Genomic DNA, 27226 nt, shown 5'->3' on the forward strand with positions numbered 1-27226 from the left:
GGCAGGCTTCTGGAATGGACCTGGCCGCATGCACATAGTGGATGGTTGGTTTGGTTTAGGCACATGGGGAGATTAGGATCAGAGGTATCCTCTGTCTTGCTCTATGTCACAGGAATGCGTGTGCTCCGCTTGAAAAGCATGGAAACTTCCTCAAGCACATAGTCATTGGGGGGGGGGGGCACAATCTGCATCCTCTGTTGGATGGCTCCTTCCTATGCCTGTCCAGGACTTTAGTAAAGTTCTGCTCTCTCTTCCACCCCCTGATCCATCTCAGGGTTTGTAGAGCATATGCAAAGGAAGGCTGCTTTGTCTTGGCCTAGGTCTGGATGCATCTTGTCTGAAGAAGCACATGTGGGCCTGAAGGCTTCTATGTTTGTTTCTCCCCTAACTGTAGCTATATCATCTCTCAAAAAAACCCTTGCTTTGCTTTGACATAGGGGGTTGACAGTCCTTGGCCTTTCTGTATTTGTGTGGAGGGCACCTAGATATCCCAGGTAACGTAGGCACAAGCCAAGAAGCAGAGGATGTTACTCAACCCTGTTATCACTGCCCAGCTGATGGATGGGGAAAGAGAAGGAGAGGCACTGATATGATTTTATACCACCTCAGTTCACATGGTGCTGCTTTCTCTTTGAAGGACAGGACAGTGACAGTCTCCAGGCTAAGAAACCACTTAAACAAACTAGGCGCAATCTCAGGGTATAAAATTCTCCAGGCAGAGCTGCCAGAGCATACCTGCCTTCCCTATACACGTTCACGCCAGTTCCACTGAAATCTGGTTTTAAACTGATCTGAAGTCAAAACCATGCAGCTCCTGTATGTCAGTTAGGTCACGGAGGAGTGCTGAGCGCTTCACATTGCCATTTACAGCAGCACAAAGAGCATGTCATGTTGCCTAATCAGGATGTCAGTGACTTGCACCCACACTGGGCTGATCTAAATAATTGGGTGGTTTGCAGGGCAGTAGCAGACGGGACATAGCAGATGGGAGGTCACTTAGCCCTGTGTAGCTAGCGATGCAATGGAGCAGTGATTTATCGGTTGCACTGCTCCGTAAATCACCACTGACTTGACTTCCTGCATTTAACAAGCTGCTCATTGACTGGGTATATAATAACCAGGTTAGGAAGGTTTGTGACATATTCATGTTTAGAGTGCTGTATTTGCTTCTGAAAATTCACTTACATTTTTTTTATCCAGCTGGAACATTCTTTCCTCATAGGGATCTAAACAGGAATTCTGTTCTATATAGTATCAATTGTCTGTCAAGAAGGTCCTGTACAGACTCTGCAAAGTTCCTGTGCTTATCCAGATTATTCAATATACTGTTGCCGATCTTTCTGTGTTGCCTCTAGTTTGAAGGCACTGATGCTTTCTTTGCTTTTCTAGTTTTTGCAAACTTGTCTTCAAATGCTGTTCCTTGTTTAATAGCCATGTTGGGCAAACTGATACAGACAATCTTGCCTTTATGGCATCTAACCTGAATTAGAGCTAAATAACGTGGCAGTAAGTGTGCTATTCTTGGTAAAAATGCCTAAGTTCTGTTTGTCTGTGCTGGCTCCCCCACTAATACTCTCAGGCCAGATTTACTGCATGGGTAGAAAACACCGAGATCTCCAACTTCTGTCATAGCTCTGCCTGGCATGGCATGCTCTTACCTCTTCCAATCACCATTGCAACAGCACCCAGCCCCAATTCCGACTACAAACAGTGAAGTGGCAAACTAGACATTTCCCACATAGACAAGGCTTGTGTAAGACCTGCAGCAGCCACTGAGGCTGATAAACCAAGCTTCCCATTGTTTCAGGGAAAAAAGCAGAGGAATGGCAGTCCTGGATGAGCCCAGAAATCTATCTGTCCCATTGTATTATCTTGGCCATTGGCCATTAGCAGCTGCTTAGAGAAAAAAGTAAGAAACGGGCAACACTGTTACCCAAATACTGGGTAATATCCTCCCAGTTTCTTGCAATCTGCAATTGTAGGAGTTTTCTGTCAAGTGGCCCTTTGAACACATTCTCCAGCTGGAATCTATCCTACAGTTCTCTAAAGCTGCTTTCTAAGTTTGGAATACCTTCCAACAAACAGCGTCTGTCCTTTCTCTAAGTTTATCATTAAATTCTGCAAGCCATGTTCCAGAGGTGTGCTAGAGAGGGTTGTCCAAAGTATAGATTAGTAAATGGATATGGATGTTGCTAAGAGCTGTGACTCCCAGTCACTGCTCGGTGGAGTGTGGTAGCTGCGGGTAGTGTGATCCTTGCCTGCCCCTCTGCCCCAGATTACTGCTGCAGAGAAAGCATGACACACAAAAAAGGACTTATTTTCTCCTCAGCCATGGCAGTTCACAATTTACTTACTGATGTAAAGGTGCCAAGAAGAGATTAACTAAAGCAGAATATGTGTTCCAGCTGCTCCCCTAAATTCCATTTTAGCTTGTCAGGATTTTCTGTCCCTATTCAATTCCCATTGTCACGTAACTAACACCTGGTTTATTTCCCCCAAGTATTCCCACAGAACACTGATTCTTGAGGACATTTAAAAGCAGGGTATATCCAAGAGATCTACCAAAGCTCGGGCAGGAGGACTATAGAGTTTAAGTCTGGCTTCTCCCTATTACAGGGAGAAGTGGATTTTGCAGGATGGAGTTTCCGAAGCGTCGCATCTCAGACTGAAATACAAGCCCACACAGGCACTAGGAATCTTCATCAGATCCATCCCCTCCCTTCCAAGACCAACATGCACTTCTCCGGTCTGCCCTCTCCAACATAAACTCAGGGCTGTCTGTAAAATTTATTATTATTTATTTTAATAATAAAACCAGTTCCTCCTTTTACCCAAACGGCCTTCCAAAATCTCACAGAACAAAGCTGTCAAGCAGATCTACTACGAGAATCAGAACTACCGGGGCTCATCTCTCCCTCCAGCAGTGGGCCCTTCAGGACAGTATTTTTCTTGCCAATTGCATGAAGTGGACAATAGTTTCACGTTCAGCTTGTCTATCCCAAGCCAAAATGGCTCTACAAGGCACAAAAGGTCCTTGCAGGGACAGGATGAGGGTAAGAGAGTACCACAGGCGTGAGAGACATTGGTCACACCACTTAACAGAGGTGCTCTGGAGTAAGAGATTAGGGTGGTGTAGGAATCTGCAGAGCAGACTCATGTGTGCCTGTCCTTCTCTGTCACACCAGCTCAGCAAGCATACCCACCTGAGATTACACAGAATTTTGGAGAGAGGCTGTGGGCATGGTTTAGGTTTGCTTAGAGCCTGAGCTCTAGCAGTCAGCATGAATTCTCAGTATAACTTGTTCCCATTAAGCTTCCTTTAGCCTACTTTTGGGTTTTATTTTTTTTGTCTTGTCTGAAAGTTTTGGGGTTTTACTACTGTAACTTTTGCTTTTATTTAAAAAGCCCTTTTTTCAAATACCATGCTTTACCACACTGTGTGGGAAAATCCACAGCACTGTCAGCCTTTATCAGATTTCTTGCTCAATGAGGTCAACTAGTGTTTGGATGTCATTCTATTGTGTCTACAAAGGAATGGAAAAAATATACTGCATGTAAACTGAAAGTAGTTTCTGTCTTAAAAGTCAGGTTGAGCATAGAAAAAGCTGTTAAATAGGCTTTGCAAAAGGTCAGAAACTGTTGCATATCTGGAGATCTTTTACCTGCTCTATTTCCAACTTTTAGGAAAAAAGCATCCAGGAAGGAAATGGCTTCCAGGACACAGTGAATTTCCCACAACAATAGGACATGCAAAACCTGCAGTGTTTTATTTTAGAGGTCTTATCTTTTGAATATAATATATGACTGTATGTTCTAGTCCTGACTAGCTAGAAACAAGTAAGAGGGTAAATCTCAACATGAATATACTAATAACCTGGATTTAATTTTTATACAAATATGTATCTATTTACATTTTTAAATATTTTAAAAAGCAGTGAGCTTTGTTTGTTGGCTGGTAAACTTGAGCACCCATAATGACTTCAGTTTAGCAAATCAAATCCATTCTTAGGCAAGCGTAGTGAAGAATTATTTCTTTCTCCCCTGTTCTCACTTGAAGTCCTTTATGCAATATACTTTGCTGTAGTAAATGAAAGATCCAGCTGTACTAGATCTGCCTGGCCCTAAGAAACCAAAAGGTTTGCTTTTGGTTGGATAATATATCTAAGGAAGAATAGTGAAATTTGAGTTAATTCTGTGGCCTCTGTGTAAATACTCAAAATCTCATGTTAAGAAATTACATGGAAGTCTCCACAGTATGGGAGCAGCCTGTTAACCTCAATGTCTCAGTTACATACAGCTGTTTTACAAGTGTGTGTGTGTAGTATCTTGTATGGATAACAGTCTACTAGCAACATACTACGATCTACTAAAATAAGGCTTAATACTAATACCACTTAGCAGTTACATTAGTAGCAAATTTCATCTACAAATTATGCACTTCCTTTTAGCTGATTGATTACTCAGTGCTGAGATATCACAGAGCTAAATATATCTTTGTCATCAAATAGAAATAGTGCAGCTGCAAGGCTGAAAGACCAAAATCATGAGGTGGGCTTGAGGTGTAGTTCACCATTATGGGTAGCTGACAACTATTTACACAGCTACTTGGCATGTTATTTTGATCTACAGTAAGGACCAGTCTGCAGCATCCACATTGCCTAAAGCTACCTCAAATTTGTGTACAGAGCTGCCTCATTTCAGTGTAGATGCAGAGCTGAGATGAGAAACAACTCTTGCTTGACTTTTTAGTCCTCTGTTCATATTATGCCTCTCTGTAGGTGATTTAATTAATTTGCCTCTCCATTAACAACTGTGTTCTGGTTCCTATAATGTAGGTCAACTAATTAAGATATATAAAAATATTTCCCCAAGGTCGTTTGTTTTGGGAACAATGAATGTGGGACAATTCCTTATATGTGAAGAGATCAGATCATTTCAGAAGAAGAAAAATATAAATGATGAGTTCGGTGGTGAAATATGTTTCTAACAAAGATACAGTCTTTCTACTCAGAAGAACTTCCGTAATAACTTGAGTAAAACCATTTGACATTGCAACAGAATAGGATCACCTAGGCAAGCAATTATAATACCTTCACTAAGGGGCACTTAATTTTCAGATGAGATGGACCATACTGCTAGATCCCTTATGCTTCTCAAAGTTAGTTAGTTGGGGTTCATTTACAGCCATGAAATTGCTTTAAGAACAATCATTGTTCTTTCAAGGCATTGCTGTCTTTCATTTGGAAAGAAAAAAAGGAATATGTGTCAGAGAAGTCAGAAATGTTTTCTGTATCAACTAACAAATATAAAGTTCCATTCAAACAAATGTTCTTACGTCCAGAATGATCTTTTATTCCACTTCAGGAGGTAAAGTACAGCAACTGACTCATTACTTAAATTTCACTTAAGCTGTTGCACAATCTCGGCTGAGAATACTTTTCAACTGGAAAAGGCACTTCTAGCACTGTGAGAAATGAAAAAAAATCCTCCTAAAAGCAATTGTGTAGGTGGAATGGAAGTTTCCTCTATGCAGCAGCTGACATACTGTCATTTATTTTGATTCCGTAGCGCAGAGATAATTTTGAGATTAGACCAGTCTTAGAATTTCTTGTAGCAATTTCTAATTCAAAACTGGATATGTTCTTTATTGCTGATTCTATTTGCACTGGGATAGTGAGATTTTCACCATTTACTACCTACAAAGGAGATACCATTGCAAAAGATATGATTTTGTTATATTTTGTTTACATTCAGAAATAGAAAATTGTCAACACTGAAGACTAGCCAGAGTGCTTTACCACTGTGCTCATTTTTGCAAGCCAGTAGATTTTTCACTCTCACTTCTCTTATGACCAACTCTATCCAGTGTTGATGTGTGTTTTAAGTATACGCATCTGTTGCACTGCACACAGTTCCATTCAGTCCTTTCTCTTTTTTTTTGAAGCCTCAGGTATTAGAGAAGCCAGTATTTTCAATTTAAGTAGAGCTCTAAATTATATTTATAAAAGTGATGTTTATTTTATTTTTACTAATTTAATAAATCCCACTGAGTATTTTGCTCTTACACGCTGCTATTCTGCTGTTTCAGCTGTTGAAAATACTAACTTTTCATCTTCCAGGCGCCATGCATTTTTGCAAGACAGACATGGAGTACCATCACAAGTGCTACTTTTGCTCGCTGCACATCAGTCATGCAGAGGGGTTTTCTGCTTCATGATAATTTTTGAGCACTAGTTATGATTTATGGATGGGTTTGTTTTGTTGTTTTTTTTTTTTTTCCCCCAGAAAAGCTCAGTGGTTTAATGCTACTTGATGGCTCCAATTGCTCTTCTGGGAAAAGACTCCTTATCAGGACAGGCCCGTGTAGTAGCAAATCCTGGCATAGAAAGAAGATCTGTGAATGGAAGCGAGCCAATGAGTTTGTTAGAAAAGAAGCACAGCTCCGGAAACAGACATCCTGAATTAGTTTTATGTTTCCATCTAAGCAGGATGCACAAATAGTAACTGTATGAGCAAAAAGCCATTGAGATTTAGCCAGAGGAGATATTAATAGGTAGTGGTAGTCTCTAGATATTATTGCTGCTTAGTGTTTCATTATATTTGATAGGGTTTTTTAAGGTGACCATATCACAGCAGAGAAACCATCTGACACTGCTTCTGCCAGAATTATTGTGATACAAACCTGCATAATCATAGAATTGAATCATAGAATTGTTTACGTTGGAAAAGACCTTTAAGATCATGGAGTCCAACTGTTAGCTTAGCACTGCCAAACCCACCACTAAACCACGTCCCAAAGTGCCACATGTACATGTCTTTTAAATACCTCCAGGGATGGTGACTCCACCATTTCCCTGGGCAGCTTGTTCCAGTGCTTGACAACCCTTTTGGTGAAGTAATCTTTCCTAATGTCCAATCTAAACTTCCCCAGCACAACTTGAGGCCGTTTCCTCTCGTCCTATCGCTTGTTACTTGGGAGAAGAGACCAACCCCCACCTCACTGCAGCCTCCTTTCAGGCAGTTGCAGAAAGAGATAAGGTCTCCCTTCAGCCTCCTCTTCTCCAGACGAAACAGCCCCAGTTCCCTCAGCCGCTTCCCATCAGACCTGTTCTCCAGATCCCTCACCAGCTTCGTTGCCCTTCTCTGGACACGCTCCAGCACCTTAGTGTCCTTCTAGCAGTGAGGGACCCAAACCTGCACGCAGCATTCAAGATGCGGCCTCACCCGTGCTGAGTACAGGGGGACGAGCACCTTCCTACTCCTGCTGGCCACACCATGGCTGATACAGGTCAGGATGCTGTTGGCCTTCTTGGCCACCTGGGCACACTGCTGGCTCACGTTCAGCTGGCTGCTGACCAGCACCCCCAGGGCCTTTTCCACTGGGCAGCTTTCCAGCCGCTCTTCCCCAAGCCTGCAGCGTTGCATAGGGTTGCATGACGTGACACACCTGGGGAGCTTGGCCAGCCATTCAATTATGTTTCCTTTTTCTTCTGTTATTAAGGAAGAAGAAGGGTTATTAATATATAATAGGCTGGTACATGTCTTCTTTATGGTCACTGTGGTGAGGACCTTCCTAGTAGCGTGCCCTCCGTTACCAGAAGAAGCCAGCCTATATAAATACCTATTGACAAAGGTCTGTTGCAACAAGGCAACACAATGCAGGTTTAAACTTAAAACCAAGTTTAGACTAGGTTAACAATATTGCTGGTTACTATTTGCACAGTCCAAAGCAATATAAGTAGTTACAGTTGGTCTAAATGTCAGCACAGGCAATGACAGAGGAATGCACCGCTAAAGTGAAGGGTGCTAATCAATACCAGCATTTACTGCAGTTTCAAGGTTTCACTTACGACCTTGGCTAAAAATAAGTCTCTTCCTGGTGCTTTGCTGTCTGTCGTGGTTTAACTCCAGCCAGCAACTAAGCACCATGCAGCCACTCACTCAGTCCTCCCCTCCCAGTGGGGTGGATGGGGAGGAAAGTTGGGAAAAAAAACAAAGTAAAACTCTTGGTTGAGATAAGAATAGTTTAATAACTAAACTAAAATATAATAATAGTAACAACAACAATAATAAATATAATAATAACAATAACTGTAATGAAAAGGAAGATAACAAAAAGAGAGATAAATAAAACCCAAGAGAGTCAAGTGATGCCGAATGCAACTGCTCTCCACCCACTGATCGATGCCTGAGCAGGGATCCGCCCCTCCCGGCCAACTCCCCAGTTTATATACTGAGCATGTTGGCTTATGATATGGGATATCCCTTTGGCTAGTTTGGGTCAGCTGTCCTGGCCACGCTCCCTCCCAGCTTCTTGTGCATCTCCTTGCTGGCAGATCATGGGAAACTGAAAAATAATTAACTTTGGATAAGTGCTACTTAGCAACAACTAAAACATGAGTGTGTTACCGTCATTACTCTCACACTAAATCCAAAACACAGCACTGTAGGAACTACTAGGAAGAAAATTAACTTTCCCAGCCAACCAGGACACTGTCCTTTGCAGCTCCTACAATCTCACCTCTGTTGGAGAGAACCTTATGCAATCTTTTTTTTTTTTTCCTTCGCTTCAGCACGGCATGACTAACTTGCCAGAGGTCAGAGAGAGCACTAACAACAAAGTACAAATACTTTTCCTATTACTTTCTCCTTTCTTATCATCCTTATTGTACTGGCACTGCAGTGCCTCTCAAAGCTAGGGGTGGTGGAAACTGGCTCGATGTGTGAGATCTTAGCAGTGCTGAAGGGCCACAGGATGTCATGGTGCCCAAAGCAAACTGATGTGAGATCACACCAGTGGGAAACGTGGTCTTAGTGTAACCAAGGCTGTGATGGTTTGATAGAAACCCAGATCAACAATTCAAAGAAATGTGAGCTAGTTTGTGCACTTTAACTGTTTCCCTTAACAAGAAGTTTCCTCTGCTGGAGGAAGACCTGACAACACCACGTCAGTGGGCCTGTGTGGGATCTCCCCCTGTCACAGCCACATCCTAATTCCGCTGAGTTATGGTAGCAGCAAAGGCCCTGCCATACAGAGTGCTTTGTCAGGTTAGTGGTAGCTGAGCCCTCTCTGCTAGCACTCATAGTAGACTCCCTCCACAGGGGGAAAGCTGACCTTACTCTACTGAGCAGGGTTTCACTATTTCCACACCAGGAAAGCCAGTGGGTCAGGTATTATTTGGACCAGAATATTCCACCTTTGGAACTCTTCTCATTTGGTGCATCTCTGTTTCTTTGGGGAAGGAGCAAGTATACTCCAATGGAATGAAGGTTTACTGGCAACAAGGATGCCTACAGATAGGATCTTGGGGATTTCCCAGGTTCCATGGAAACCTTAGACCATCAGGTCAGATGCCTAGTCCTTCACCATCCATGTTGAGATGGCCAGCTTACTTGGGAATGATCCTGGCAAGGAACTATCCTTGTGAGGGCTGCCCATAGACTTCAGCCAGCTCAGAGTTTTGTTGTCCATGGACTGCTGCAATCCAAACGTCATATCCTTGTAAAATGTCTGTGAAATGAAGGAACAATGAGGTGTGGAAGATCTTCTCCCCCCATTTTAGCTAACACATCCCTGTTACACCCTTTTTTTTTTTTTTCTCCTGTTTCTAGTCACCAAGGGGAGTATTTGGTTCTTTTCTGTAATCACAGTGCTGAGTCCAAAGTCGAGGCTCCAAGCTGCTTCTATTCTGAAATTACCTCCGAATCCACTAAGATGCAGCCAACTGCAACGAGCCTGTTTATAGGATGGAAGTTCTCATACTCATTGGCCAAACCATGAACAGTCCCTTGGCATCAAGGGCTCTCCTGCCACCATCTCCTGTTTTCATGTTTCTCTGTGAAGGGAAAAGAAAATATAAGAGCCAGTGGGATGGCAGATATATCAGTGCTGTGTCTGCTGCTACCTCCAAGGGAGCAGTTTGCTGGTTTAGGCTGGTGAGCAGTGTGTGTGGCAGCACTGGAGCTGGAGAAAAGCTCTCAGAAGCTGGTAGAAATCTGCATGAAACTCTGCTATGTATTTTGAACATGGGCACAGAGAAAAAAGAGCCTGAGGGAACTGTAATTTAAGTTTAAAAACTCTAAATACAGTAAGGGCCCGTATCTCTGGTCTGACATTGATTAGTTTATATTCTTCATTTTTCTGATATGCTTTTTCATTCCTTCACTGTTTCACCTTTTGCTTAATTTCTGATATTATTGACAGGGTGAATCCTGGTGCCTGCACTTTCTTCTTAGCAGTTAGAAAGACAATGGATTAGCTGCATTTGTCTTAATTTCTTATTTACAGTCCAATGTTCTTTCTTTTTAGAAAAAAAAATATATTTGCATTTGCAATATTATCTTTGTTTAAATGTTGGACAATTTAAAGAGGACTTACAATGTAGCTGGTCACCAGAAATGACTTCTAACCTAGTCCTGCTTGTTGAGACCATACAAGGGAAAAAGGGAGTTGGAAGAGCCGCCTATGACAATAATCCCGTTAATTGCTGCATCATATTTTCCTAAACACGATCCGCGCAGCAGGTGCATGCTGAGTTACCCTCGCTGCCCCATGACATCCTGGAAGAGATGATGGACATTTCATATTTCACTCCTCATGGTTTGATGTAAATCAGATTATGTCAGTACCAGTTTTCTAGGCCATTAGACCATCTCAAGTGCCATTAAATCCCTTGTGCCAGGTAGTGAGTTCTCTACTTCATCGCTTCCCCATCTAGCACACGCACAGAGTGAGCGTAAAAGTATCTCCTTTATACCCACTCAATGCTTACCCCCACAGCAGTAAGACACATTTATGTCGCTCTTTAATTTACTGTTCTTAAATTGCATCTTTGTCAGGGCCATTCTAAGGTCTGTGGAAGGCCCTTGACCAAGTGCACAGCTTTGTATTGTTAACAGTTTGACAAGAGAGTGATTCATGTGCAACAGCCCTTAATGTTTGAGATTCTGCTGCTGTGGTTATTCCAGGAGCACTGGCAACAGAGAAGGCTCTTTTCTGATGGGTTTGTGCTGAGTGCTCCTGGTGGCTGCTGTAGCACCAACCCTATTAGAGAAAGAAATACAGAATAACACTTTCAAAACGATAGTGTTGTAATCACGTAAAATAGCATCTGGAGATTGTGGGGTTGGCATGGATAGAGATGGATGGATGATGTAATGCAGCACTTTCAACCAGTGGCAGCCTTGGGAACAGAATTTCTACCCACCGGTTCATTGCAGAAGGATGAGAGGTATTCTGCTTTGGGGACAGTGGGAGTGTTAAGCATAGAGCTCCTGTGTGCCAAGCAGGAAATCCCAGAGATGTACTTGGCCTTGGGTACTAAGAGGCAAGTGTAAAACCAGTTCTAAAGCATGTGTGCTGGCTCTGACAGAATGCTGGATGTTTGGTCAGATTCCTCTTTTTTCACGTGGACACAATTTGTGGTTGGAAAAAGACTACAGTTAGAAACAAAAAAAGTCAACAAAAAACCCTGTGCAACGAAGGTCTTAATTAGGCAGCAAATCCTGCTATCTCACTGTGAAGTACTGGAAAATGATTATCCTTTATGTACAGACTCTGGGTTTAGAGATGTGAAGCTCCAGGAGCTGAAGGAATACCATCATGATTTTGTCTCTGTTTCATTGTCGTTGAAACCGAGATGATAAAATGGCTAACACCACCTTTAGAAGGAGTGAAAGGGTTTGTTAGAGAAGTTTTTCATAACACTTTAAAAGCTAAACCATTTACTCTTAGTATAAATACACACATAAATTATATTAAGTAATAAAATCAAATCTTAAAATTTGTGTAAGATTTTATGACAAACCCATAACTACAATGGCAGTATCTTAGGAGTCCCGTGGAACTTCCTCTAATAAACCACTCCTCATATGTTATTTTTTTTTTCAATGCCCTGAATGGGCAATGTTTCCAAACAAAATTAGGATTAGTGAATCAATTAAAAACCCCAAATCTCTTACAATGGGGATTTAAGAGCTGGTACTTTATGTTAAACTAGGATTCAGAAAAGATGAAAATAATTCATTTTTGCTTCATCTTTCATAGAAAGCTGGATAATAAAATGTCCTAAAGACTGCTCTTCTACTTACTGGATTACTTTGAGTTGTGCTTTTGACAGGCAGCACACTGTTGTTTGGTTATGACAGTTACTAGGAAACATATGGAGTAATAATTTGCTTTTCAGGTATAATTGTCAGCTAAGTGTTGGACTTGCTTCAGGGCCAATCCTGAGGTAATGTGTTAGGTTATAGACTAAATAACATCTGGAAGATCTATGTCTTGTTTGCAGGTAAATAAGCATCTTTCAATGGTAAGATGAACTTAAAAGTAAAGATTAATTTAAAACTTAAAAAGATTAAGTTTCTCTGATGACTTTGTCACATCTGCTCTGTTATGTTTTTTTAAACAATGCAGCAGCTTTTTCAGAAATGTAAACCATGAGCATGAGATAAATCTCATGAAGTTGCTGCAACATGAAATTTTAGGTCTTCTGGATCTGGAGAACAGAAATAATAAAGAGAATTTTAAGTTGAGGGGTTTAATGCAATTTTATTTTAAAATCTAATCAGTTATTTGTCCAAAAGTGAATTGGTTACATTTATATTTCTTGAAATAAATCAGGCATCTCCAAGATGTATTTCTCCAAGTTACCTAGAAGCACTGAACGAATATTAGAAATGAAAAGTCTAAAATATAGTATAAATATTTCACTTTACTTTCAAGTTTTCAGACTTCTGACATCATCCTGTCACCTGTTTTCACAACATATTAATGAAAGGAAGCCTGATCACCAATTTTGTTTGTATTACAAAAGAAAGCAAAACAGAAATGTAACATAGCCTTGGTAAATATAATCCCCTTTTATTGAGTATTGATATTATTATTAGAAGAGGAAACCTTTTTTGTTTGCCTTCTGGGGCATTTTTAATCTTTTTGTTCAGATTTGTAGGTATTAAAATAACAGAAGCAACCAAACAAGATGAAGATTAAAATGTGCTGAAAAAATAATAGTTCAAGGGATGTTTAGGACTTCTAAGCTTATCAACAAGGCACAACATTGAAGTGTGGAGAAATGAGCTTAGGAGAGGTCACAGGAGGGTTTTTTTTGTGTAGTCAGAGGCATAAACAGGAATATACAAAGAAAACTTTTTTCTTTCATGTGTGCTTTGTTGAACTGTTGGTAAACACTATAACCTTCCACCTTTCTTCTTTTTTAGCCACATAATCAATGAGCTGATAGAAACAGAACGGGTTTATGTAGAAGAACTTCAAAGTATAATGGAGGTAAGAAACTCCTCTGAATTTACTTCTGGTGCTTAACCTCTAAGTCATCACTGCGGGTGCACATCATTCAGGGGCTGAGCACTCTCGCCTCCCACTCCCTCTTCAGAGTACACAGGCTCTGTCTGAACATCTTTGCTCAGGGCTTAAAGGAAGAGGCACCTTTTCTGACCCCAGCCCACAGAATGATAAAAGTTGCATGGTTCTCAAAGTTACAGACAGAGGAATAGTTAATAATGTGCCTTTTCAAAGTATCATCAATAGGCTTCAGAAACCGCACCCTTGATTTCCGTGGGGCCAGACACTAAATTTCTGTGAATATAGGTTTGGAAAATGATTGAGAAAAAGGAAGGCCCTCTTCCCCCTCCTGTTTATTGTCCCATGCAGTGGCTGAACACAGAAAAGAGCAGGTCACCCTGCAAATATAACTCCTGAGCTTTGGAAACTCATAGGATACGAGCATCCTCTGTGTGTGTGGAGTCTGAGGACCCCAGTCTGTGGGAGGATGGAGGCTGAGTGGGGCTCAATCATGCCTGTATTTGGGTGGGACTTGAAGGACTGAGTAGCTTCTTTTTACAACCGCATTGTTGCTTCTTCATTGCATTTGATCTGGGGGAGCTGACAGCTCTGGTAATTGACATATTACTCTTGAGTTTAAAATCTGCACTCAAAATATTCTTCTCTCAAAGTTTTTGTTGAAGAAACACAATCCAGTTTCTACAAGAAACAACCAAATAATCAAGCCAAATAACCACAGTTCAACAAATAAATCCAAACTAGTCCATTTGCAATGAAGCAGTGTAGCAGAAAGACACGTGTCTGTCAAATTTAGCAGTTTCCATCCCTATATGACCAAAATGGCTTTTGAATCCTAGGGACATAATTTTATCTTTTTTGTTGGTCCAGTAGTCTGTCCATTTGTGGTTAAAAATGTGTTTGCATGGCTACCAGGGGTAAAAGCTCAGGGGAAAATTAGAAGCATCAGAAATTCATGGGAGCACCAAAGAAGCAGGCATAGGAGAAGCCTTTGTATGCTCTGCTAGAACAAAAAGCACGTAGACTTTGAGGTTTTCCAGTGTCTTAGGCACAGTACTTCTTCCCTGGTAAAAACAGGCTGGTTTTATTTTCCGCTTTTCTCTGCAGGGGTATGCTTCAGAAATGGACAATCCCAATTTAGTACATCTGATTCCATCTGCACTCCAGAACAAGAAGGAAATTCTTTTTGGGAACCTCCCAGAAATCTACGAATTCCACAACAGGCATGTGGGAACTGAAGCCTGTCCTGTGCCCGCGGGTGCTACTGTCATTTCTGCTTCCTTTATGTGAGGTGCTTTGTCATGCTCACACATACGCAGGCAGGAAAAGTCATCCTCGCTTTGCCTCTATGTGTGTCCTATAAGACCCATGTGTGGAGAACACTTCCAAGATCATCTGTTTCATCTTTTTTTTTTTGTGAAAGATTATACTCTTTTGTGCATTTACTAGTGATTTCCCCTGGCATTATCCATTTTTGTATGTCCCTCGTGGCAAGTATTTTACTGCCTCTTTTGGTACACTTGTAGATGTCACAGGACTAAATCCTGATGATGTTTCTCTGGCAAAACTCCTCTGTGAGGAAGTTTTCTTAGTGTTCAGATTATTTGTCTTTCTGTTACCACATCAGAAGACATAGTGTATTTGATAGCACTTTTCTTAAGGAATTTTATCCTTCACATGATCATAAACCTTTCCAGAAGCCATGTCCATACTGTGGACAAGTTGATCTAGTGCCCATAACTACAGAATACCAATTATGAACAAGATTAATCTCTTTTCAATAATCTTTCAAAACACAAAGCTTAGGACTACTTCTGTAATTTTTCTGCTTTTTCCTAGCCTTGATTAAGCAAAACTGGCTGTAGCCAAAGTACGAATTTAGGAATTATTTGGCAGAGTAATTGCCCGTAAGGTGTAACAAACAGTTAAACAAAATAAACAAATCCCTCCTTTGCAAGTTTAAATATACCAGAATAGTTGATACATAGTAGAAAAATTCTTTTCCAGTTTACGTATTGTTTTGAAAGAATGTGTCTTCCATTTGGAGAATGACATTCCCCTCCCTTTGCAAGCCTGGTCTTTCTTTCCCTAAAGGCCTAGTGCATGGACTGCCACTGTAGAAGCCTTTGGACTACATCCCATATTTTCACTGCTTGCTGATTAAGCAACTGCATCTGACAGAGCTTTTCTGTCTTTTCTAGCTGTTCTGAAAAGTCCTCATAACCAAATGGGAAACAGGTGTTCGGGCTACATATTGGAAACAAATCTCAACAGCCAGAAGAACCAAATATATCAGATGCTTGTGAGCAGATGAAAACATGATAATATTGGTGATTCAGGCAATCAGCAGTGGACTACATCCCGTTTTTCTAAAATATATATAATATATTTCTCTTTGTCAGAATTGTTACCTTCCCCTTTGAATGCTCTTACAACAAAAATGTAGGCTTTAAGCTGAATTTACACAGAAGCTAGCACATAGGGTGAGCGGGATGTTACATTACTGTTTGCTTTCCTTTTTCCCTCTCAGGATTTTCCTTAAGGAGATAGAAAATTGCATTGAAAACCCAGAGCTTCTTGCCCGATGCTTTTTGAAAAGAGTAAGTAAATCCTTTTGCAGTTTTGTATGAATATCTATGGTCTTATCCTACAGATTCTACAGATCTAGTTTCACTCTGTTTGCTTTTGTGAATGAGCCAGTTAACAAGTGTATATTCTGAAATCTGTACCTTTACCTGGTTTACTGTCAGGAAGAGTTCCGTTATCAGTGTTTTACCTGTGTATTTTAAGCCCTGGTTAAAAATAATAATAATAATAATAAAATAATTAAAAAAAAATCAGCGATCCAAATGTTTAACATGCTTTTTATATCAGACAAATCTATACCAGCAGTCTGATGTACCCTAGACACCACCCTACTGTAAATAAGCAGAGAACAGTATCACAGCAGATTGTGGAGTGCAGACAGTACATCCTCTTCTTCCCTTACCTTATCTCTTTTTCTCTGCACCATTCAGGTGCCTCACTCCCCTAGAACTGGCGCAGCAGAGTCTGCCACCTTCTTTGCATGGTGAAACCCCACCAGCTCCATAAGACTCTGTGAAATTGATTCGTTTACTTGTTCACATAATGCAACAACCAGGTGGGATTCTCCTCACTTGTATGAAGTGTTGAGGTTTAGCTGTTTGTTTAAAAGTAGACTGAGCTCAGTTTGGGAAAACCCAAAGCCAAGAGGCAGTGGTGGCTTTGGTCAGACACGTGTCTTCGCTTCCTGTGGTGTTCAGAGCCTAAGTTCTGCAACGCTCTTCTCCGAGAGCTCCCAGTCATGTTGTTTCCCCCCATCCCCCAGTTAGCAAGACTGTTAGTTCTGTTTCCTACACCATAACAAAAGGTGCTTGTTTATATAGCACTCATTCAGAGGCCCTACTAATGAGAAAAAAACCTGCTTTGGTGGGTTGTTACTGTTTTTGTAGTCAGACAAAACTGCTAGACTAAGACTCAGTGTTTTGCATGGGAAAATCTGCCCTCTTTGCTCTAGTCAAAGGTACCTTCTGCTTCTACTGCATGCTACATCTAGCACTTGCTGCTTTTCCAGGGTACGTGTTAAATCTTTTTTAACAAGGTTCTGTATGAAATCCAGACAGATCTGGGTGAAACATACATACCCCAGTTGTCAGAGGTGTTGGGGACTGCCACAGCTCGAAGATTTCAATGGGAATTATGAACATGTGAAACTTCCAAAGGGTATGCCCCCACATTACAAAAAACAGGTCAGGCTGAAGAGCATCATACGAGTATAAATGTGATTACAGGTCCATTAAATTATTTTCAGTTTAATAGCAAAGCATTTAGAGCTTGAATAAATGCCACTACTAAGGAATATGTTGTTATCCTAAGGTTCAGATGCTGAACAGGAAAATATTGTGGTGAAATCATTATGCAAAATAAGATAAACACTCTGAAGAACGCAGACCTTTGAAATCCAAGAAGCATAAAATTGTCTACATGTTGCAATATCCATGGACTTGGAGCTAAAGAGAAATTCTTGATACAGAATTGATCCTGTAATTCTGCAGAAAGTTCAAATTCCATGTTTAAATATTGTAGCTTATGTCTCTCTCTGTAAAAACAGCTGTTGAGCCCAATTCTCCTCACTGTTCTACCAATATGAAATCAGCAGCCATAAAGCTATGGTTCAGTTGTGAAGTGAAAGATAATGAGTCCTTCTGTCACCTTTGCTTATCAGTTTCTATGGCCTAGTCAAAAAACACTAAATCTATTGAATAAGAGATTAAATCATGCATTGACTTTCTCCCTATTTCAAATTTCGCGCTAAGAAAGCAAAAGCCTCTCTCGAGATGTCTTTGCTCGCACAGTAGCACCTTTCATTCAAGAACTTGTCCTTATGTTCTGTTTTTAGAAGAAGCCACAGAAAGTCCAGAAATTTGTTGTTTCTGTTGGACTGCTTTTAGGAGGCACAAACAAAAGCCTGGTTGTGTGTTTGTGTTCCCCATGATTTGGCAGCTTTTCACATCTTCCTGCTGAGCAGAGGCTTCTGGCTTGCCCTGTGAGTTATGGCCATGCTTGCTTTGGCATGGGGGAAAGTGAAACGGCTGCTGTTCAAGGTGATGCCGAGTTCTGGGAGGAAACCTGCATTATTGCAGATTCACTTCTCCATTTCTCCTTTGTATGGGTGTAACCATCCTGCCACATCGTCATGGGCCTGTGATTAGAGGCAGACTGATTCTTAGATTCGTACTCGAAGAATATTACCCTGCCTGATCACGCTGGGACTTTTCAGCCCTGCTTCCAGAGCTGCTTGAAAGAGTCCTGAGAGCTGCAGTGGGACACCCTGGTGCCTGAGTCCCTCCATCCACTGTCAGGCATTCCCCTGCCATGTCCCCACACACACTCTCCCTTCTTCACCAGTGCCACCTGGTCAGCTGGCACCATGGATGTGAACCCTTCTTCTCAGGCGATAGCAGAAACAGTCTGTGGAGTCCCAGCCTATTTCTCCTCTCTGGCTTCTCTCCTTGAACACAGTAGCAGAATCAGGTGGAAGATGAGCCAGAAATGCCCCTCTAGTCCTCCCTCCCACCTTGTTAGGGCGTGATCTTCATATGAATTAAATTACAAGTAAGCCAGCTCAACTTTGCCCACATGGCAGCTTTTATACCATCACCAAGATGCTTGACCTTGCTGAAAGGTCTGTGTGGCAAGGACTGCACAGATGCTCAAAGAGGGGATGTGTGCTGAATGCCTTGCAGGATAGGTCTTCTAGTGCTGTATTAGGAAGAGGGACACTCTGGGCTGGTCTCCTAAACATGGGGCTGGGAAGAAGGAAAGCTTACCAAACCAAGGCAAGAACTCTCAGAAAGATATGAAAGGTGTGTCAGACCGCTTAGCAACATATGTCAGGTGAGGTGCCTGGCAGGAGTGACTCACTGTGGATTACCACTGTTTACTTATCCATATCGTTGGAAAAAGAGAATAATTTAATAGGAGCCAGCAGTTGGGGCATTTGGTCATTGAGGGAGAAAGAAGTATTTAGAAAAGCTATCTGTGAAAGGGCTGTAGCAGCTGACCAGAAACCCGTGAGTTGGATTCAAAGAGCTAACTAAATTCTAATCTGAAGCAAAACTTATTCATAAATCAGCAGTCAAAGATAATTGAAACTGCATATATGCCTGTGGTGGGTTGACCTATCTGGACATCAGGTGCCCACCAAAGCCTCTTTATCACTCCCCCTCCTCAACTGGACAGGGGAGAGAAAAGATAACAAAAGGCTCTTGGGTCGAGGTAAGGACAGGGAGATCACTCAGCAGTTACTGTCATGGGCAAAACAGACTTGACTAGGGGACATTACCTTAATTTATTACCAATAAATCAGAGTAGTATAATGAGAAATAAAAACTAAACTTTAAAACTTACTCACAATTTCTCTACCTCCTCCCCCTGAGAGGTGCAGAGGGACAAGGAATGGGGCTTGCAGTCAGTTCGTCACACGTAGTCTCTGCTGCTCCAGTGTAGGGTCCCTCTCAGAGGATACAGTTCTCCACGAACTTCTCCAACATGAGACCTTCCCATGGGCTGCAGCTCTTCACAAACTGCTCCAATGTGGGTCCCTTCCACGAGGTGCAGCCCCTCAGGAACAGCCTGCTCCAGCGTGGCTCCCCCGCGGGGTCACATGTCCTGCCAGCAAACCTGCTCCAGTGCAGGCTTCCCACGGGGTCACAGCCTCCTTTGGGCATCCACCTGCTCCGATGTGGGGCCCTCCATGGGGTGCAGGCAGTTACCTGCTGCACCGTGGATGTCCATGGGCTGCAGGGGTCCAGCCTGCCTCACCGTGGTCTTCACCACAGGCTGCGTGGGAATCTCTGCTCTGGCGCCTGGAGCACCTCCTCACCCTCCTTCTTCACTGACCTTGGTCTCTCCACAGCTCTTGCTCTCACATATTCTCACTCCTGTCTCCCGGCTGCTGTTGCACAGTTTTTTACCCACTTCTTAAACCTGTTATTACAGAGGTGCTACCACTGTCGCTGATGGGCTCGGCCTTGGCCAGTGGCGGGTCTGTCTTGGAGCCGGCTGGCATTGGCTCTTCTCACAAATGCCACCCCTGTAGCCCCCACCGCTACCAAAGCCTTGCCACGCAAACCCAATGCAGGCATTTGCGTGACAGCTTACAAAGATCTCAGGATACAAATCACCGTGGAAATAAAAAGCATTACAGGAGAGATGAGTATGATGTGAAAGTATCAGGAAGAAGTCAGAATGTCTGGATTTGAAAATAGAAACGTGTGGAACGTTTAAGACTGGGATTTGAATAATTAGGCAATTAATTATTATTATAAATAATTATTATTTCTTGTCATTTTAGAGTCTGATCCTAGTAATTTCACCAGGAATTTCCTATTTCTTCCACTACTACAAAACTTAAAACTGTATTTAAAGATGGCCTGAGCAGCTGTCACTGATTTAGGCAGTGGTAGATTGCATTGGCAGTTCCAGTATGAGCGGTTCCACTATGAAAAATTCCAGTAAATTGTTGATTATTGTACCTTTTCTTTAAATTTAAATTGGTCCTTTTCTCTTACCCCTAACAGTGCTCTTGACTGTCCCTGTCTCTGTTCTTCTTGCCCAGTCCAGTTAGGTTTCTGTGGGCCAGGAACAAATTGTAATACTTGATTACACTTTATTACTACGTCTAGTTTGGTTACCTCCTGCTAACTTTCCTTCAAGGCAATATGTACAAACAATTCTATTTGTGAGAAGAAAGCACTGTGCTTATTTTGAAACAGCACCATTAATACTCTATTGAGTTGCAACAGAGCTCTTTGTATTGCATAATCCTTAATGCAGTAAGGCGTTACATGGCATGCTCTGCTTTCATGTCTGATTCATCAGGGTGACACCAGTATGGGTCTATAGAGGAAGATAGCAGCAATACTGATTTTGTCTAGTAATTCTATACAACAGAAAGTGCTTTCCCTGCACCAGGAGTGATAGGCACTGCCTAGTGGGTTGAAAGCATAGAGGCAAGAGCCAGGAATTCCTGAGATTTATTTTGGGCACTGTGTTTGATTCCCTAAGGTCACATCCACCAGGATAGGTGCAGACAAAGACAGGAAGCTCCCAGGCAGTCCGACACAGCCAGCCCTGCTCAGGAATCTGGACAGCACTGCTCCATGATGGTGTGGCTGCAGGCTGGCTGTGCCAACCAGGTGTAGTGAGCTGAGAGCCTGGCAGAGGAACACCCTGTCTGTACCCACCCTGCAGCCTAGGCGATAGGCTCAAAGTACACCTCTCTGGGCTTTTTGCCTTTGTTTTCACTGAAGTCGGTGAGATTTTTGCCATGGACCTCAGTGAGAGCACCTGGAGTGTAGGCAAAGGTAAATAGAGGTCAAGTGACTCCACCCTCTTCTAATTGGATAGGATGGAGTTTAAGTACTTCCTCCTGCCTGGCCTAGGACATCAACAAGACAAACTTGCTGCTTTTTAATTCCTCCTTGTACTAGTGAGAGCCAACTCTATTTTCAAAGTGTAAACCTTAGCTAAGTGGTGAGCATTTTTAGCAATTATGGGTCTGTGCCAGTGTTGTTGGCAAGGCTTACATTTTTAGTATCTTTTTGTTTGTTTTCAAACCATCTATGCCCCTCCCCAGAAGTTTTGTAATTAGATCATGTATCTTCCAGTCTACAGTCTTCCTTGCTTTGCACAAAAATTGAGGGAAAAAAAAAAATCATCTCACTGTCAGGTGTATTTAACTTTACAGGAGTAAAAAGCAAGTTTGGTAGCTTCAGTATATTTTTACAGAGTTATCTCCATGCATTAAATACTTCATGTGTTAGGATGGAAGGTAAGAAAAAGCGTGACTCAAGGCAGACGCTCTGTAGATTCTTTTTTCCTTATGTTATTTAAACTCTTCTTTTCTTGCAGAAAGAGGACCTCCAAATATACGAAAAATACTGTCAGAACAAACCAAGATCCGAGGCTCTCTGGAGACAGTGTGGAGACAGCATCTTTTTTCAGGTGGAATTTCATTGCAGACTAGCAGTGCAAGACCATCAAAGCTTGTTTTCCTTCTGTATCTCTTCTTTCTTTAGAAAACTTAGAGCAATATACAGACATTTCTGCATGCTTCTTACACTGACGGCAGGTGCTCAGTATGTGTCAAGGTGCTCTTTACATGAGACTAGGTAGGTAGTGTAGTGCTGGCTTCTTTGCAAACCCCAGATGGCAATCTCATAAGCAGGCCATGCCAGATTTCAACACTAAGTTGAACATAAACATTAGCTCTTGTTTAGGTATTATTAGATATTTCCAGTGTGGCATAAAGAACAACTCCTATGCAGATGGAACAAATTTCTCTCTCAATTAATTCACAGACATGTAATCTTCAGATTACCAAATGATAATGATCTTGGTGTCTTGCTTGTGTTTCAAGAAACAAATGTATTTTCTTCCCTATTGTCTTTTACAGGAATGTCAGCGTAAATTGGATCATAAGCTCTCGCTAGATGCATACCTGTTAAAGCCAGTCCAGAGAATCACCAAGTACCAGTTGCTGTTAAAGGTAAGTTCCCCACGACAGTGCAAAGAATTCCAATGCATAGCTTATCTTACTTGCACAATTGTATATCAGCATTATTTTCTGAAGGACTGCCTGGAAATAAATCCCCTCTCACTTCTTCAACAAATACTTTGCAATGCTAAGTTGTAAAATGGTAACAAACAATCAAAGAAAGGACTTCTATTTCAGAATAAGTACTGCTATTACTTAGCAGTACTTATACATAAGTAATAGCAGTATATTATTATATAGATACTGCTATATATAAAAAAGTAATGTATTTTATATAGTAAGTATTTTATTGTCTTACTGTTTTATTTATCTTTAAAAAGAAATTGAATTTGGATTTATTGGATCAGTATGTGCTCTTACAATTTGAAAACAGGAACTGATGCTTTAAATACTGTACCTGACATCTGTCCCTGTTTAATAAAACTCTTTCAGCTCTTTAAACCTGATATTTTCCCATGGTTGTGACTCAAACCTTTCAGAAGGAGCCACTCCCTTTTGGTGCTTCCGTTCTAAAGACCCAGCTAGGAAATTGTCTGTAACTTTTCCACAGGATGAATATGTGAACTTCCTTCTTGGTTTAGTTGGAACCATGAGTGGTCTATGCTTGAAATCTTGGTCTGAACTGGGCAACATGAAAGATACACTCTCAAACCAATGACATTTTTTGAAGATGGTGTCTTATGTTTCTGTCTTCATCTCCTCAGTTCTTAAAAACAGTATTTACTGACTTTCCTTATGGGAAGGTCATGAAGGTGAATTACAGGCTGTTCTCAAGCCTCTGGACCTAATGTAGTGTGTACTGTCATGAAGTGTAGTGTGAAACTTGCAATGAAGATCTTGGGCTGCGGTTTTATTTGCTAACAGCTCCCATGGCACTTGTCAGATTGTGCCCGTTTAAGCCATCTGAGGATCTGGCTGGCCATTCACTTGTGCAGTATTTCTGTGACCTGTTTATTGACTTTACACAGAACTGTAGAATCCAAATATTGGAGGGGGATATTAAAAAGGGTGCAACTCCACTGATTCCAGTAGATTTACATCAATGTAAGCCAGAAGTAACTTTGGCTTTATTTCTTGAAACTATTTTGTGACAAGGGAGAAAATGTCAAGGTCTTCCGAAGAGCAAGAGTAAATCAGATGCTACTTTTAATTTGAAATAAGACTGTAAATAAAACCAAGATTAGATCAAGGAGTAAAATTCTCAGGCAAAACAGTTTGCAGCCATTGGGGTTGAAGCTGGTCAGACCAGTTTTGTACTTAACAACAACACATTGGCACGGACATTTATTTTGTCAGGGATTATGAGATCTGTGAAGATGGTGCACACTTTCCCTGCTAGCAGAAGCATTTAAAAGTGTAGGAACATGGAAGTCAGTGAAAAACTGCTAGCAACAAAGTGCCTAAGAAGCTGTGTGCCTTGAGTGATGGGCAGACTAGTTTTAAATTCTCTTTGTCTCTCATTCCTTGTGCAAAGATTGGAGGATGGAATAACTTCTCTTATTTCAAGCAGAATATAGTGTTTGCTCAATCTTTGATTTATATTTTTAACAGTGGTAATAAGTACCTTGTGGAACAAATTGCAAAGGGAAATGATGAATCCTCTAACACCTGAAATCATTATATTAAGATTGAGTTTCTTTTCTAGCAGATGTGGAGTAAAAAAACCCTGGATATAATTCTGTGCCATGCAAGAAGTTCATTGTAAATATGTCAGAATGGTCCTGCCTTATCTTAAATGAACTCATAAAACTTGAAAATGTCCAAAAGGTCAATGTATGTCCTCAGTGACAATCCTTGTGAATGTCCTGTTTGGTTGTTAGGGTTTTTTTTCTTTTTGTTTTCCTATATTTCTGATACTTTGTCTATTCAGCACAAATTTCAGGGAGGATCATCTTATGGTGGCTTCTGGTATAAGAAGTTTTCAAGTAGTTTTCTTATCTTTTTTTCTTTCATCAGGAAATGCTGAAGTGCAGCAAGAATTCAGAGGGTACTGCTGAATTGGAAGAAGCCCTGGCCACGATGCTTGATATCATCAAATCAGTAAATGACTCCATGCACCAGATAGCAATCACAGGATACGAGGTATTATTTGCTGTTGCTGTTACTCTGATCTTAACCCATCCAATGTTCCTCTCGTCATTGATCATGCTGTGCCCATGGCTAGTACATTTACGGGAGCTTGTGCCACATTCTTGAAGGATGCCACTCAGTGACATGTTGTGGTGACCAAAACCACTTGTCAACATACCTGTTGTGTGGAGGTGGGGGTATGAATGTGGGGAGGAAGTGGGACAAATGCGGTCCTTCTGAGTAATCACACCCAGAACTCATTTGTAGATGAGAGGTAGCAAGTGTGACAGACAACTTAAGAAATTTGCTGAAACTTTGTGACTGCTATGCAACTCGAGTGTTTCCAAATCTTTTGGACTTAGGGAGGAAAATTTTGGCTTCCGTTTAAAGTGGGCAATAAAATCCATCCCAGTGACTGTCAAACTCATCTGAAATGTGAAACAACAACCCCGGTACAAATCAAAGGCCACGAATGTATATATCTCTGCTGAAGCTCCACTGAAGTCATATGACTTTCAAGAACTAGTGTTGCCTGCATAAAATGATCCCTTAAGTGAGAAGTGGAAGTGATTGACACGTAAAGGAGAAACATGTCTGTCGAAATGAGGCTTGCATGTGATGTGGTTGCCCATTTTGAAATAGCTGCAGGGTGAAAATGCCAAGAAAAAACCTGTACTGAGAAGCTGAGTTCAAAGAATTGTTAGAATGGAGTAACAGGGTTTAGTCTGGACACCAGAAAACCAGTATTTTGTGCAGAATGTGACTTCCTAAGAAAGTTCTGGGGTCTATACTGACTGTGTCTGGGTGGTAAGAGTTATTCTGTGTTTTGCAGTGGCTTCAGGAGTTTTAATTTCTATAGTTCTCTCTTGTGTACAAGTGCATCTGCATCTGGTAGCTGAGGAAACCATGTCCTCTGTCAGCATTATTTTAAAAATGAATTTAACTGCATGCTCGGCTGCATGTCATAGATCCAGTGCTGTACACAGTTGAAGATGCTCCTGTGGATTGTGCGTTACGTTTGAAATAATGATCCTGCAGTAGCTGTGCTGGGTTGAATGTGAAGCAGTGGCCACCTTATTATATTAGTAAACACATAGACCAGCTGTAGTGCCTGTGGATCAGAGAAACACCACAGTTCTCAGCACATGAGTTGGCACAGATACGAGCTACGCCCATTATGAATTGATCAGTGGGGTCTTGCACTGTATGTCTTTGCACCAAGAGTTTGGTTTAGATTAAGAGTATAGCATGAAGTTTTCCTGCTTAGTTTAGATTAGCAGTATCTTTTTGATATTATTTTAATCTAATTTTCAGGTTTTGCAAGCTATCTCAAGGCAGGAGAAGCCTACTATATTCAGATTTGTTGGCTGAACAGGAATAGTTCATTAGCTGGTTCACTTCGGTAATCAGTTTTCCTTTTAGTTTTGCTACTCTTGGGAAGCTTGTTTGTTTTCTTTAAAGCCAGTGGCAAAGCTTGTGTTCACTTTTCCATCACAGTATAAAAAATTTCCCTTCTAGTTCTTTAGTTTTGTGAAAAGTTTTTCCTGGAGCAGTATAAATGAACGTTGAGACACATCTCTGCTGCTTTCAAGTTTCTCCAGACTTTCTTCTATGCTCTTTCTAGGGACAGGTGTCTTTGTCCTGGTGCCACCATTCTCAGCACTCAGGGTGGTTTTGCTTGGTGTGAGTGTTTGAATCACTGGTTACAGTGACAGCCTGCTGGCTCCTCCTGGGGCTTCCTGCAACTGCTGCATAAACTGATAACTTGCACATTGCTGCACATGTTACCTTGTTCAGCTTCTTTTGAAACAATCAAGTATTCATTTGTATTTGCAGGAAAGATAGGACTTTTCCTGTGTGGATTTTTTTGGTTCAAGTCTGTTTGGTTTCAGTAGTGAGTCTTTTACAGCCTTCTAGGTGTCAGGAGAAATAGCTTGTAAAAGCTTCTCTAAACCATTCTGCTTATGGATAATTCTGAGTGTCTGAGAGATTCATTTTAGAAAGATTTTTTTAAAGCCTGGATATTATTATTGAATACATGGACCAGTCAATGTGGGCATGGGAAGCTCATGGATACAGCAGCTCCGCTGTTTCTGATTCATCCCCAAAGAGAAAGGTAGCTTTCCTCTTTTGATTCCCAGTTTAAATGTATGTAGCTACAGCAATTTTACAAAAATTTGTTTTTAAACAGTTCTGTAAGGGATGGGCAGAAGAGTTTCTTCGAGAAAGAACTATCCTGAGCAGAGGAGATCTATCCAGTTTCCTATCCATATAAATGTTGAGGTCATCCTTTTGCCTATTCCTTACTTTCAAATCTCAGAGTAGTTTTGTACTCAAGAATTCAACAGAGCATTCCTGTTCCTTTTCAGCTTCTACTTTTGAATTTGCCAGCCTTCCATGAAATGCCAGATAGTAGCTCCAAGGACTAGATTTTTGCCTCTGGTTTGTTAGCTGAACTGAAAGACATGACAAAGTGGAACATGGCTGCTGTGTAGCCCGATGCTGATAGCATTCCTGAGGCGGTTTATTACATGATTCTTAAATGTAATGAAAGTGTGAAAGAGGATGAACCCAATAATTTCTTCTCCCTGTTCCACCTGTTCCAGGTGCTCAGCTGTGATGCCAAATAAACAACACATCCCATAGCTCATGAAACCACACTCCATCTTGTGGAGTCTTTCCCACACAGGCATGATAGAAATACTTGCCTAGAACACCTTTCACAGAAGGATATTATGCCAGCAGAAAAGCAGGTT

The 27226-nt window shown here is 41.3% G+C and overlaps 1 protein-coding gene and 1 non-coding gene across 2 annotated transcripts in view; both read left to right on the forward strand.

Moving 5' to 3' along the window:
* MCF2L2 (MCF.2 cell line derived transforming sequence-like 2) overlaps positions 1–27226 on the forward strand; it is a 152431-nt gene that overhangs the window by 97841 nt on the left and 27364 nt on the right. Inside the window, exons 16-21 of the mRNA XM_086468381.1 lie at positions 13219–13285; positions 14426–14541; positions 15849–15918; positions 21755–21847; positions 22299–22391; positions 24357–24482. Coding sequence (XP_086324507.1) covers positions 13219–13285; positions 14426–14541; positions 15849–15918; positions 21755–21847; positions 22299–22391; positions 24357–24482 — 565 coding nt within the window. The remainder of the gene's footprint in view (positions 1–13218; positions 13286–14425; positions 14542–15848; positions 15919–21754; positions 21848–22298; positions 22392–24356; positions 24483–27226) is intronic.
* Positions 22772–22851, forward strand: LOC147415300 (small nucleolar RNA SNORD36). The gene has a single exon (XR_015183573.1). It is a non-coding gene; the product is annotated as a small nucleolar RNA SNORD36 (small nucleolar RNA).

This window comes from Leptosomus discolor, chromosome 7 (assembly GCF_034619465.1).
Source record: "Leptosomus discolor isolate bLepDis1 chromosome 7, bLepDis1.hap2, whole genome shotgun sequence".
NCBI classification, from domain to species: Eukaryota; Metazoa; Chordata; class Aves; order Leptosomiformes; family Leptosomidae; genus Leptosomus; species Leptosomus discolor.